This window comes from Syngnathoides biaculeatus, chromosome 3, assembly GCF_019802595.1.
Source record: "Syngnathoides biaculeatus isolate LvHL_M chromosome 3, ASM1980259v1, whole genome shotgun sequence".
Lineage (NCBI taxonomy): Eukaryota > Metazoa > Chordata > Actinopteri > Syngnathiformes > Syngnathidae > Syngnathoides > Syngnathoides biaculeatus.
Genome location: NC_084642.1, coordinates 5,481,801 through 5,494,860, shown reverse-complemented (window position 1 = coordinate 5,494,860; position 13,060 = coordinate 5,481,801). Strand labels below are relative to the sequence as shown.

Genomic DNA, 13,060 nt, shown 5'->3' with positions numbered 1-13,060 from the left:
TCCATGCTGCCGAGTGTCAGAAAGACGAACGCAGCGAACGTACATATACTGTATGTGTATATCTTTTTTTTTTTTTTTTTTTTTTTAAATCAAGGTTATAACGTATGTTAGCTCCCTCTATGGAGACGAAGGGGAACTATGAGACCGGGGGATTTGCTGCGTACCCAAAGTTCCCCTGTTAGTAACGCATGCGCATTCATCACAAGGAGACTTTTCAGCACGGGGGAGATTTAATTTGTCCTTTTCAAGGTGACTCAGCATCAGCGGTGACCCCCCCCACCCCACCCACGGAATACTACGCATGATAAGATAATTAAAGATGCATTTTGGAAACCGTCCCGACAACACGGCCGAGCGCAAAAGCGAGTTGAACCTTCGCTGGTCGGACGGTCGCTCTCCTCCGCAAGAGAATTGTCGAACTGGTACATGAACTTCAAATTTATGGAATAACTGCTGGAACAGCTTTCTCGCAAGCTCGAATTCCGCACGCATCAAATCCCCGATTCGAGGTCCAGCCGTCCAACGACTTTGGCAAACTTGCGTAGAAAAATCGGGCCGATAAAGCGGTAAAAGTTACCGAGGGCGGATGGATTTGTGTGTGTAGCAACGTCCTCAAGAGTCCCAGTCGCCGCTGGGCGCGCCGTCCTCGTCCTCGTCGTCCTCGGAGTCGGCCGACACCTTCTTCATCCTCATCATGGCGGCTTTGATGCTCCGCTCCAGCTCGTTGTCTCGGCGGCCGCCGCCGTGGACTTCGCCGCGAGTCGGAACCACCTGCAACACGTGGACAAGCGTGTTCCCGTCGGTGTAAAATACTCCGCAGTAGTAGTAATAATAATAATAATAATAATGATGATGATGGTGGTGGTGGTGGTGGTGGGTCAAAGTCACGCACATGCTGCATTATGCAACGGTCTCCATTGTGCAATCAGAAGTATGCTGCATTCCAGAAAGCAAGGAATTTCCAACATCCGACAAAGAAAAGGGTGCTGTCATGTAACGACGCTACATGCAGTAACACAACTGTCACATGGAGGAGCCGTAAAGATCAAAAATAACATTTACCATAATTTCCGTAATTCCCCCCCCCACCCCCCCCCCCCCCCCCACACACACACGCTTTCAACCCTGCGTCTTATGCGGCTAATTTCTGCATTTTTTCTAACGGCCGCAAGGGGGCACTTGAGCAGAAAAGGTAAGAGTGAGACCGGTGGAATATATGTACCGACCAAGTGACTTTTACCGGTATGTTTTTTTTTTAACCGGTGCTGTTAGCGCTGCACTAGCGTTAGCACTGTGCTAGCGTGTGGCTGCTGTGTTACTGCCGTGTCTCGGTGAGTTTTACCAGTATGGGTTTTTTTTACCGCTGTGGTAGCGTTAGCGCTGGCGTAGCGTTTTTCAGCTGTGTTACTGCCGCGTCTCAGTGATTTAGGTATGTTTTTTTAACCGTCTCTGTTAGTGCTATGCTACCGTGTTGCTACTGTGTAGCTCCCACAGCTGTTTTTTTTTTTTTACCAGTATGTTTTTTTTTTTCTAACCAGCCCTCTTTGTGCTACCGTGTTGTTGCTATGTTACGCTAAGCTAAGGTATTAAAACTTTGAAAACTCTCTCTATGTACTTTCTTTCTTTGTAAATATCTCGTGTTTCAATGTGGGCACTTGCGGCTTTTACACGGGTGCGGCTTATGTATGTACCAAATGGTATTTCCTTTACAAGTGTCCTGGGTGAGGTTTATAATCCGGTGCGCTCTGTTCTGTAGGCCAGAAATTAGGGTAACTCTTGTACACATCAAAACATCTTTTTTTTTTTTTTTTCGACAAAACAGAGGAACATAAGATTAATCCTGACTTTCTTTTCTTGTCAAAGGGTCTTTCTTTCTTTTTTTTTTTTCCATCCAAGTGACGCAAGATCTCTGCCGTACTTTGTCACATTTATGACCCACACATACTACTGCGATTTACCACAGCGCATACTCGTCAAACGCTATAAATGTATAAATTAGCAGCTTCAACTATTCCAATTTGCATCCTGTGACGGCAGCCATTTCCTCCGTCACTCTACGTTGAGTGGGAAGTGGCAAGAAGCAAACTGCGAGAGATCGATATTCTAAAACATTGCAGCGCTGCCCTCTACTGCCGATTCGGCCTCATTAACATTAGCTGCAAGCCTGACAATAACGGTCAAAACAGCCTCAGACTCGTCAACGGCCCTCTCGTGAAAAAACAAAAGACGTAAATGTACGATCTTGGCACTGAACGTTCGGATTCTAAAAATGGAACTAAATGTTAACTTGGTCTTATCAATGTCCACTGGCTTCATGCAATAGGCCATTGATGAGCAACTGAAGTCACATCAAAGTTCCAGAAATTGTAACCCTTTAAACTTAGATTTGCATATTAGCTGTAGCAATACCTAAATGTTTTTTTTTTTGCATTTTTTCCACCATTTTTTTTTTTTTTTTTTCTCGGTGGTTCGTCCCCACTTATTCAATAATATTTTGGATTGCTTTTTTCTCTCTCTTTTTTTTTTTAATCTCTCAATTATCAGCAGATTTACGCTATTCGCAGCCTGCTCAAATAATAGTGGTCCACTGAAGTATGTCAGGTGACCAAGGCTTCACATCCCCCAGAATGAGCAGCACAATGCCTATTGAATTAAAAAGATACATAGACTAAACTCTTTCCCTTCTATGATAGTGTATCGTGTCGTAAAGTACAATACTGTTGAAGGCTATTTTTCTCCAATTCACTGGGGAAATTCGTAATTTCTGGCCTATAAACCGCGACTTTTTTCCCCCACACGCTTTCAACCCTGCCTTTTATGCGATGATGCGGCTAATTTGTGCATATTTTCTTACGGCCGCAAGGGGGCACTCGAGTGGAAAAGGTAAGAGTGAGACCGGTGGAATGGATGTGCCGAGGAAGTGACTTTTACCGGTCCGGCCCTGTTAGCAATGCGCTACTGTGTCACTGCTATGTCTCGGTGATTTTTACCGGTACGTGTTTTTTTTTTTTTTTTTTAAACCGGCCAGCCCTTTTAGCGTGGCGCTAGTGTTAGCGTTAGCACAGCGCCGCTAGTGTTAAACTGTGTATCATCTTTCTGGGGGCACTTGCAACTTTTACACAGCTGCAGCGTATCTATGTACCAAATGGTATTTTCTGTAATTTCCTGGAAATGTACCTGCTGAGGCTTATAACCAGGTGCGCTCTGTAGGCCGGGAATTCCGGTACTCGTGATGTGAGTTGCAATGGCGGTATCATAACTGACGAGATGAGACCATTTTTCCCGATTCACCACGTAGGATATTTCAGGCTTGCCACTACTAGTCTGGAATGCAGGATCATCAACTGCAAGCGCTTCTGACCTTCTTCAAAGTGACTCCTTGTCGGATGGCCGACATCAGGCTGCTTCTCGGGTCGCCGGCGGAGGGGGGCGGCCCTTCTCGTCCGGGGGCCTTCCGGAGACGGAATTGTCCACGCTGCAGCGAGGCTAACACTTCGTCCATGGTTCCTATAGCAACGAAAGAGCACATCCGCCAGCGGTTCAGCTTTCTGTCCATGACCTTCATCCTTCCACGAGAGCCCAGAAAAAAAAAAAAAAAAAAAGGAGGCCGTGTTGCGCTGACGGAAAAACATCCCGTGGCCTCAGGGGGGGGGGAGGGGGAGGGGGGGGGAATTTAGGACACAACAGTGTGTAGATGCAAAAGACACACAAACAAAACACAGCCCGCAAAAGCTCGTGAACGGAAGAAGTTCCAACACAGAGCCAAGATTTGCTTAAAGGCTTGTTTCTGTTTCGAATAAAAACGTTGCATACTTTCTACATCAAAAGTTAGATATTATTGTATATTTTGTGTTTATTTTCAATTTGGATACTTTTAAAGTAACAAGTAGCACATTTTTGATAAAAACTAAGCATAACTTTGTTTGTTTTGCAATAAAACATACAATTATAATGCAATAAATAAAATCATTTGCTTTTACACATTTGAAATGATTCTTACATTTCAGGGAAAAAAAAGTCAGTTTCAAGGTTAAAAACTATATTTTCATGATAAAATATATTTTAGGTAAATTCTCCATTTTAATCTAAATATTATACATTTTAAAAATGAAATCAGGTGGCTTGAGAAACTGCTGGCGCCCAGATCGAATTTGAAATAAAACCCCACGTAATAATACACTCATATCTCATATTCATCTTAATTTATATAAACATGTTTCTTTTCTGAGTGTTAGCTCTGAGCCCAAAAAAAGAAGAAAATCTACAATTATTGGAAGAAATTTTAAAATATTGGTGATTCCGCGGTATGCAGGCTCAACCGTATTCTTAAGACAAAAAGGACAAATAGATTTTCAAGATAAAGGTCCATATTTTTGCAATCAAGGCATCCATCCATCCATCCGGCCATTTTCTTAGCCGCTTATCCTCACGAGGGTCACAGGAGTGCAGGGTACACCCTGAACTGGTTGCCAGCCAATCGCACTCACAATCACACCTATGGGCAATTTAGAGTGTCCAATTAATGTTGCATTTTTTGGGGGGACGTGGGAGGAAACTGGAGCGCCAACCCGGAGGAAACGAGGGAGAACATGCAAACTCCACACTGGTGGGTCTGGGATTGAACCCGGGACCTCAGAAGTGTGAGGCCACCGTGCCGCCACATTCAAGGCATAGTAAAAGGTAAAATGTTTTACATTTTCGAGATAAAAAGTCATCAATTTGAAGAGTGGGGCCTCACCTATGTTTTGCGTGAGTGTGCTCTTTGCTGGAAAAGGTGCGTCTTCCCGGTCCCTGAGCGGCATTGGTTTGTCCGCACAGGAAGTAGTGACCGGCGGCAGCGGGGGAGGAGGCGGCGGCGGGGGAGGGGGTACACAAGGCACGATTCCGGAAGGAGGCGATGGTGCCGAGAAGACTTGGACCGGCGGGTCTTGAGGTTGCGGTTTCACCAGATTTTTTTTGCGTCGCGGTGCAGGCCGGATGGAGGGAGGCGGGCCGAGGCTGATGATGGAATTGGGCTGAGGGGGACAAGACGAGTCCGCCTGGGACCTCCTGGACTGAGGGGTCTTCAGGACATACTGACCTTGGCATTTCTTTAAAGACCAGAGAGAAAGACGCACTGTATTTCAATTCCATGTGCATTTTTAACTGTTTTTAACATTGACATCAACATAAAGAAATTATAACGGAGTTACAAGGTCAACTTTATCCAATATTACTAAAAAAAAAAAAAAAAAAAAGGTAAGAATACTGTTTAAGTTCTATTTAAAGACAGGTGTGGTGAGTTAAACAGAACTTCCACAAATAATGAAAATATTGTTTTGAAGCAGGCGGCACGGTGGGCTCAGTTGGTAAAGCGTTGGCCTCACAGTCCTGTGGTCCCGGGTTCAATCCCGGACCTCGCCTGTGTGGGGTTTGCACGTTCTACCCCGTGCCTGTGTGGGTTTCCTCCGGGCACTCCGGTTTCATCCCACATCCCCAAAACATGCAACATTAATTGGACCCTCTAAATTGCCCCTTGGTGTGATTGTGAGTGCGGCTGTTTGTCTCAATGTGCCCCGCGATTGGCTGGCAACCAGTTCAGGGTGTACCCCGTCTCCTGCCCGTTGACAGCTGGTATAGGCTCCAGCACTCCCGCGACCCTCGTGAGGATAAGCAGCTAATAAAATGGATGGATGGATGTTTTGAAACACTGCGCTGCATTGCATTGCATTGTTATATGACAATACACGTTATTGTCAAATGGTTTTGTTAGGCCATCAACGTCAGAAATGCTTGTACAAATATTCCATGAATAATAATTGATGATTGTATGGCAAATGCCCCCCCCCAACAGGGACAACATGCAGATCCAAGTCAAAATCGTCAAAACTCAGAAGTGATAGGTTGCCGTGCTGAACAATTGCACACCGAGACGTCAAAATTTGTGAAAACTTTGCAGCTTATTCATTGACGAGACCAAATAAGAGCATCTTGAACCTCTCTGAAGGATCGTAATCTGTTGAGAGTCTTCTCTCGCTCCTGGTCCACCCACTGCTTCCTCCTCTGCTCCTCCTCCTTCCTCTTTTCTCGTTTCTGCAAGCAGTGCGAGCGAGAGAGAGAAACGATGAAGGCGACACTCCGAGAAGACGTGGGAATCCGAATTTGATTCATTAGGCGCCGCCGCCGTTGAGGAAGCGTCTTCGCTGGCTGTCTGGTTGCCATGGCGACATACCAAGTGGACCTGATGATGCTGGGCGAAGACGACGGATCTGTGCTTGGCCGCCAGCTGCTTCTGCTCGCGGGCCTCCACGCACTGGTCCTATTGACACGCGTGTCACGGAGAAAGAAATCATTTCTCGTTACTTGAGCGTTTTTAATTAAAAGTAGACGTCTCATTTTGTCCACAAGCAATCTTCATAATGGGGGATCTTTGAATCAATAAATAAACTGATTGGAAGGAGCTTGTGAAAACTCCAACTATTAATGAATTATTATTATTAATCACTACTTATTTTGGACGCCAATATTTTCGCTTCAAATGACTATCAGCTCCAACAATTGCTTTTCAGTCTCCTTGACAACTAATAATGGGTGTGTGTGTGCAAAGATATATGCAGTGATGCCTCGGTTCTCGAACACAGTCCATTCCAGAAGGCGGTTCGAGAAGTGATTTGTTCGAAAACCGAATCGATGTTTTCCATTACAATGAATGGAAAAAGAAATAATGCGTTCCAAGCCTATAAAATTGGGCTTTTTAAAGCATTTATTTTTAGGGTTTCCTTATAATAAACTGCATAGTAGAAGTATATGTATAGTTGAAATACTTTATATAATAAAATAATTTAAGGAATATATATACATTTGCTTAAAATGTATTCTTTAGTAGTAGAGTACGCTAGGCTGGGAGTACATTGGGATACATTGTATCTGTAGCACTCGGCCACCAGCATTGTAAACTTTTTTTTTTTATTGACAAAAGTGCAGAATAACTTTAAACAAGCAACTTGCCTTCTTTGAAGCCATGATTGGGGGTTAATACTGTCGTCCTCCATAAGAAGAAAAACAACAGTCGACTACACTACAGGGACACGTCTGTGTACAGAGGCTGCGTTATACAGAATAACAAAAGTGTGCTGGTTGCGCCACGTGATTTATGTCATTTCCGTTTTTTTTTTTTTTTTTTTTCAGGGGCCGTTCGAATTGACAGTAACAAAACGCGTCGTGGGTAGGTCGACTGCTTGCGCCGCGCACATTATATTATTTCCATTTTTTTCGGAAGGCATTCGAATTGACAATAACAGAGCGCATCGTGGGTGGGTCAGCTGCTTGCGCCGCACGCATTACGTTATTTCTGGATTTTTTTTCCGGCAGCGTGGGAATTCACAAAAAAGCGCATCGTGGGTCAGCTGGTCTGGCTGCACGCAATATGTTATTTTTACATATGTTTTGTCGGGGGCGTTCAAGTACCGATTTTTTTATGAAAACAGAAGCAAAAAAAAAAAAAAAAAATCTCAAAATTTTCATTCGAAAACCAATTTGTTTGAAAATGGGAATGTTTGAGAACATATATATATATATATATATATATATACACATATAAAATGTTTTGTTTTTTGCCATTTGCCAACACGTATAAATATATGCACATGCAGTATCAAAGACTCTCCATAACAATCCAAACTAAATTTAGGGCCTCCCCTACATACAAGGACGACTCCAGTGTGAAATAATAGAACACTTCAAATGGACCAGCGCAAGGAATGACGCGCATTTGAGGCTAAAGGCACCTTTTTGTTGCGCAGGTATGCTCGCCGGGCACATATATCGCCCCTCTTGGTCTCCAGGTTCTGCAAGCGTCTTTTGAGCTGACGGACAGCCGGAGGCTCTGTGTGTTGCGGTCCTGCGTGGACCATGCTGTGAAGCTCCTCTGGATCTTAAGCACACGTCATAATACACAACCTCCTCCTTCAGTTCTAAAACACAAATGAGGTCCTGTCAGCTTGTGTGACTTGCGTGTTGATATTTGACATTTTTCATTATGTGACAGCATCAGAACCTCGTCTCAATTCCTTCTGTGGTGCACTAAATGACAGTATTTCCCCCCCAAAAAATGAATGGACCCACAAATTTTGGAAAATATTTCAAATATGCGTTTTCTCCTTTCTTTTGTTTTTCCTCATTGAAAAATACCTTATGACAGTTACAAAAATGTGAGGGGTCTACTCACTTTTGTAAGAAGCAGCATACATGCTGGGTATCTTCCATTGATTATTATAAAAAATATTTTAGGCTCTCACACAGGCAAAAAAAGTCACTTCTGATACATTTTGTTTAGTGCGCTACTGTGCTCTCGGCATTGCAAAAGAAGGCCAGGAAAGTGATTGATTACTAACAAACTTTTTGTGTTTGTCGATTTGATTACGTGCATCTGGCACTGTTATGTTTTTGAGATCATAATTCAATCCAAAAAAAAAAAACCAAAAAAACTGTACGTAACCCGTGTGCAGTACGAATACCTTTGATCTGACGTCTCAGGGCGTCCGTCTGAGTCACCAGCAGCTGCTCCTCGTTTTTCAGGATCTCAAACTTGGTGTTGTACAGCTCCAGTTGGGTTTCGTAGTACTGCAACTCCAATCGGTCGACGGAGTCCTGCTGCCGGTCCTGCTCGGACACAGAATCGGACTCCGCTTTCCGACTCTGGTCTCTGCTGTACAAGCTGACAAACTCCAATAAAATGTGCAAGAATGAAATGTCAGTCGACTCTTAGAATAAGATTACAAAACTTGCAACAAAAATCTGAGTCATGGAATTTTTGATGATTATTATTTTTTTAAAAATTATTTTTGTATATTTTATTTTTAAGCACAAAAACAGTGAACTGGGAACAAGCGGGAGTTTACTCTACAGTCATGTGGCTCTGTGTTCAAGACCACGCTACCCGAGATCAACACTTGCTCGAGACCAGAACACACCAAGACTAGGCTAAGACAGAGACGTGTGGGGGGTTTGGACTGTTAAAGATCTCTTTCGTTTCATCTTAAATACATTTTGACAGCAAAAACAAGATGTCTTCAAGTCTTTCAAACCACACGGAAAAATCTCAAATATTGCAAAAAAGAATTTCAAATAAATTCTTCCCAAAAATAAAAAAGCATTTTAAAAATGAAGATTGAAAGAAGAGCTTGGTCGCATTTAACAAGCTGCGGGCTTTTGTAACCTAAAAGTGTCATATCTAAAAGTGGGGGGTGTTACTATGTAATAACAGTACAAAGACTGGAAAAAATAGCCAATTTAGTTGATTTATCATCAACGACAACCAAAGCATAATAAATCCATCCATCATTTTTTTTAGATGCTTATCCTCACAAGGGTCACGAGGAGCGCTGGAGCCTATCCCAGCTGTCAATGGGCAGGAGGCTTGGTACACCCCGAACTGGTTGCCAGCCAATCGCAGGGCAAAACGAGACAAACAGCCACAATCCCACCTAGGGGCAATTTAGAGGTGCCAATTGATTTTTGGGATGTGGGTGGAAACCCACACAGGCACCATGAGCAGATGCAAACCCCACACAGGCGGCTTCGGGATTGAACCTGGGACCTCAGAACTGTGAGGCCAACTTTACCAGCTGATCCACGGTGCAGCATCATGCTAACATATTATGTAAAACGCCACAGACGTGCTAATGTATAATTAACATGCAAACTCCACGCAGGACCTCATAACTGTGAGGCCACCGTGCCAGCATAATAAACGTTTGTGAGATTAAACATGTTATTGAAAACCCGCACACAGCCTCGCCTGAGAACATGCAGACAAACGTAACCTCGGAATGCGTGCGGGTTGCACGTGAGCTCGAGACCGTATCCTGGAACGGACTGGAGAACTGCATTCAACACGAATGCGACACTTTTTGACGACTGCCTCAAAAGTTGGGATGCGGGGAGGGGGGATAGTGTCTGTGCGCTGGCACGCCGGTCCCACACACGAGAACACAAACTCAAAACCTGCGCAAAATCTCTTTCCCAAGCAGGTTTTATAGATTTACTGAAGGTGGTCTTTGTGCTTGCAGGAAACTTTATCAATGGTTGGAAGGAGTTTCAAAGGATCATCAAGAAAAAGCGTGCGGGTGTGATCGACACAGCCCCACCCCCACCCCCCAAAAAATAAGTGTGAGACGTTCACCTCTTTTTTGATGCTGGCTTTCTTGCCGTTTAGGCACATCTCGGTCGATCTCATGTGCTGCAGCGCTTCTTTGGCCAGCAGGAAGCGGAGTTTCTCCAGCCGCGGAGCCGCAGAAGCCCAGGCGGCGGCTCCGAAGCGACTCTTGTCCTCCTCCATTTGCTTCACCATACCTGAAGGTGCGCAGTGGCGGTAGAAGTCAATTCCGGCGTCGCTTCAATTATTGTCACGTCATTACTTTGCTGCCTTTCGCGAGCTACTTTTGATGGAGGCTCTGAATTCAGTGCGACTTTAATATTACCGTAATTTCCGGCCTATAAACCGCAACTTTTTTCGCACGCTTTCAACCCTGCGGCTTATGAGGCGAATTTCTGCATTTTTCTAACGGCCGCGAGGGGGGCACTCGAGCGGAAAAGAGAAGAGTGAGACCGGTGGAATATATGTGCCGAGGAAGTGACTTTCACCAGCGTGCTTTTTTTTTTTTTTTTTTTAAACGGCTGTTAGCAATTTGCTAGCGTTAGCGCTGTGCTAGCATGTTGCTGCTGTGTTACTGTTGTGTCTCAATGATTTTTACCAGTATGTTTTTTTCTTTCGACCGGCCCTGTTAGCGTCGCACTAGCGTTAGCACCGCGCTAGCGTGTCGCTGCTGTGTTACTGCCGCGTCTCAGTGATTTAGTTTTTTTTTTTAAACCGGCCCTGTTAGTCTTGTGCTACCATGTTGCTATTGTGTAGCTGCCGGGCCTGTTTCTGTTTTTTACTGGTATGTTTTTCTTTAGTTTTTTTTTTTTTTTTTTTTTTTACCAGCCCTGTTCGTGCTACCATGCTGTTGCTATGTTAAGCTAAGCTAAGGTATTAAAGGTCTCTGTGTACAGTCTTTCTTTACAAATATCTCGTGTTTCAATGTGGGCACTTGCGGCTTTTATACAGGTGCAGCGTATATATGTACCAAATGGTATTTCCTTTACAAATGTACTGGGTGCGGCTTTCAAGCTAATCAGGTGCACTCCGTAGGTCGGAAATTATAGTACCGTAATATTCTTTCACAAAGGTACCACTGCAAATTACAACCACGCTCACACAAAACATAAATACAGTAAACATGGCTACATAGCAAAACATCATCACGCCACCCTTAAATCAGATTTTTACCTGCTTTATTTGTAAGCATTTTTATTACGTGTTTGAAGGTTTGTAATTACTGCCTACCGTGAAATTATTTGTTAGCATCAAGGTAGCTGACATTCATGAGACAAAATTTTGTTTTCTTGAACAATTTTCGATTCTCTAGTCACTGTTGGTCATAAATATCCCATTTCCAAATGTAGCTCATTTATTAATTTTCCACAAATCAATCTGACTACACTTGGGTCTGTTATTTTCTTCAAAATATTGAAGCTCAAAAAATAAGCTAATAGCTTCAAAACTTTGCCGACTATGTTTATTAATTCCAAAAATAGGTTGCTTTTAGGTTTTCCTGAAAAGCGAGAAGTACAGAATCCACCCGACGGCACCGATATATATTTTAACTCCATTACTAATAGTTTTATGATAACAATACAGGTTGTACTTCCTTAAAGTGAGACTTCTGGGATTTATTTAAGTTAGCAAATATTATTTCTTGCTCTACAAAGGGCGCTGCGAATCCGTTTGATCGTGCCCGTATCCTGAATGTTGAGGCTGACGAGTGCGTGCTGTTTTTGTAAAGTTCCAATGCGACTCGGGACTGCGGTGATTAATTTCCTGTACGCGGAGGGAAGACGCGGAGAATTCCGGTTCTTAATAAGATGGCGATTTAAACGCAATGCGTCACCCACCAGCCAGGGCCTTGGAAGTCTGCGCGAAGTAGGTGACGGTGATGTCCTGGATAGAAGCCACTGCGTCTTCCGCTTTGGCCCGCCACTCCTCCGCTTCCCTTTCCAGCGCTTCAATCCTCTTCGGGCCCAAGTCGTCAAACTCCAGGGACTTCTGCGTGAAACAACGGCGACTACATTACAACTGCATCCCATCTTTAATATCTTTATGTGCTCAACCCAGGGCTGCAGCTCCTGAAAATTTTTGAACCATTCAGTAGTAGAATTATTCAATTTGCTCGATACTTTTAATCCAAAATGATGCCGCCATACCATTTTATTTTAGTTTTTTATTTTTTTGTTGAATTGACCTTCCAATGGCACGCTTTCACTTACCAGGATCTCCATTTTGTAGAGGCAGGCCAGCTCTCGCATGTCCCGGAAAGGCTGCAGCAGGTACTGGAAGAAGGCGGTGGCCTCGGTGACCAGGTCCTGGTAGGCCTCGTCCTCTTCCGCGTAGATGGCCAGCAGCGCCACCAGCCGGTCGGCGCCGTCGTGACTCTTCAGCAGCTGACGGGGCGAGACCGGACGCAATGGCTCATTGCCGACTCAAGCTGTACAATTTACCATGCTACGTCTCAATTATTAATAACCTTCAAATATAATTGTGCGGAATAACACAGTGGCGGACGTGGAGTGTGTGCGGACGACGGGAATGAAATCATGGGACTTGCAGTCTTCTCAAAGTGAAATCACACGTTTGTTTCCCTTGCAAACGACGCACATTCCCCGAGTACAAAGACATCCTTTATTGAATTATTTGACTCAAGAGGAGAGCAACTCACAAGATTGCAGGCAACCGGTCCAAGTTTTGCGCTGCTGACCAAGTAAAACTCAAAAGGTCTCGCGAAATTCACGAGTGTTGACAGTGTGCCAAAGTGATTGTTGATTACTCTTGAACCATCCATCCATCCATCCATTCATTTCTTAGCTGCTTATCCTCACAAGGGTCACGGGGAGTGCTGGAGCCTAGACGGGGTACACCCTGAACTGGTTGCCAGCCAATCGCAGGGCACATCGAGACAAACAGCCGCACTCACAATCAGACCAA

The 13,060-nt window shown here is 44.2% G+C and overlaps 1 protein-coding gene across 1 annotated transcript in view; it reads right to left on the bottom strand.

Moving 5' to 3' along the window:
• Positions 1–465: 465 nt before the first annotated feature.
• LOC133497711 (WASP homolog-associated protein with actin, membranes and microtubules) overlaps positions 466–13,060 on the bottom strand; it is a 22,188-nt gene continuing 9,593 nt past the window's right edge. Inside the window, 11 exon segments of the mRNA XM_061813823.1 lie at positions 466–771; positions 3,362–3,507; positions 4,739–5,090; positions 5,977–6,072; positions 6,212–6,298; positions 7,767–7,913; positions 7,915–7,952; positions 8,496–8,703; positions 10,163–10,332; positions 11,974–12,124; positions 12,346–12,519. Coding sequence (XP_061669807.1) covers positions 613–771; positions 3,362–3,507; positions 4,739–5,090; positions 5,977–6,072; positions 6,212–6,298; positions 7,767–7,913; positions 7,915–7,952; positions 8,496–8,703; positions 10,163–10,332; positions 11,974–12,124; positions 12,346–12,519 — 1,728 coding nt within the window. The 3' untranslated portion in view covers positions 466–612.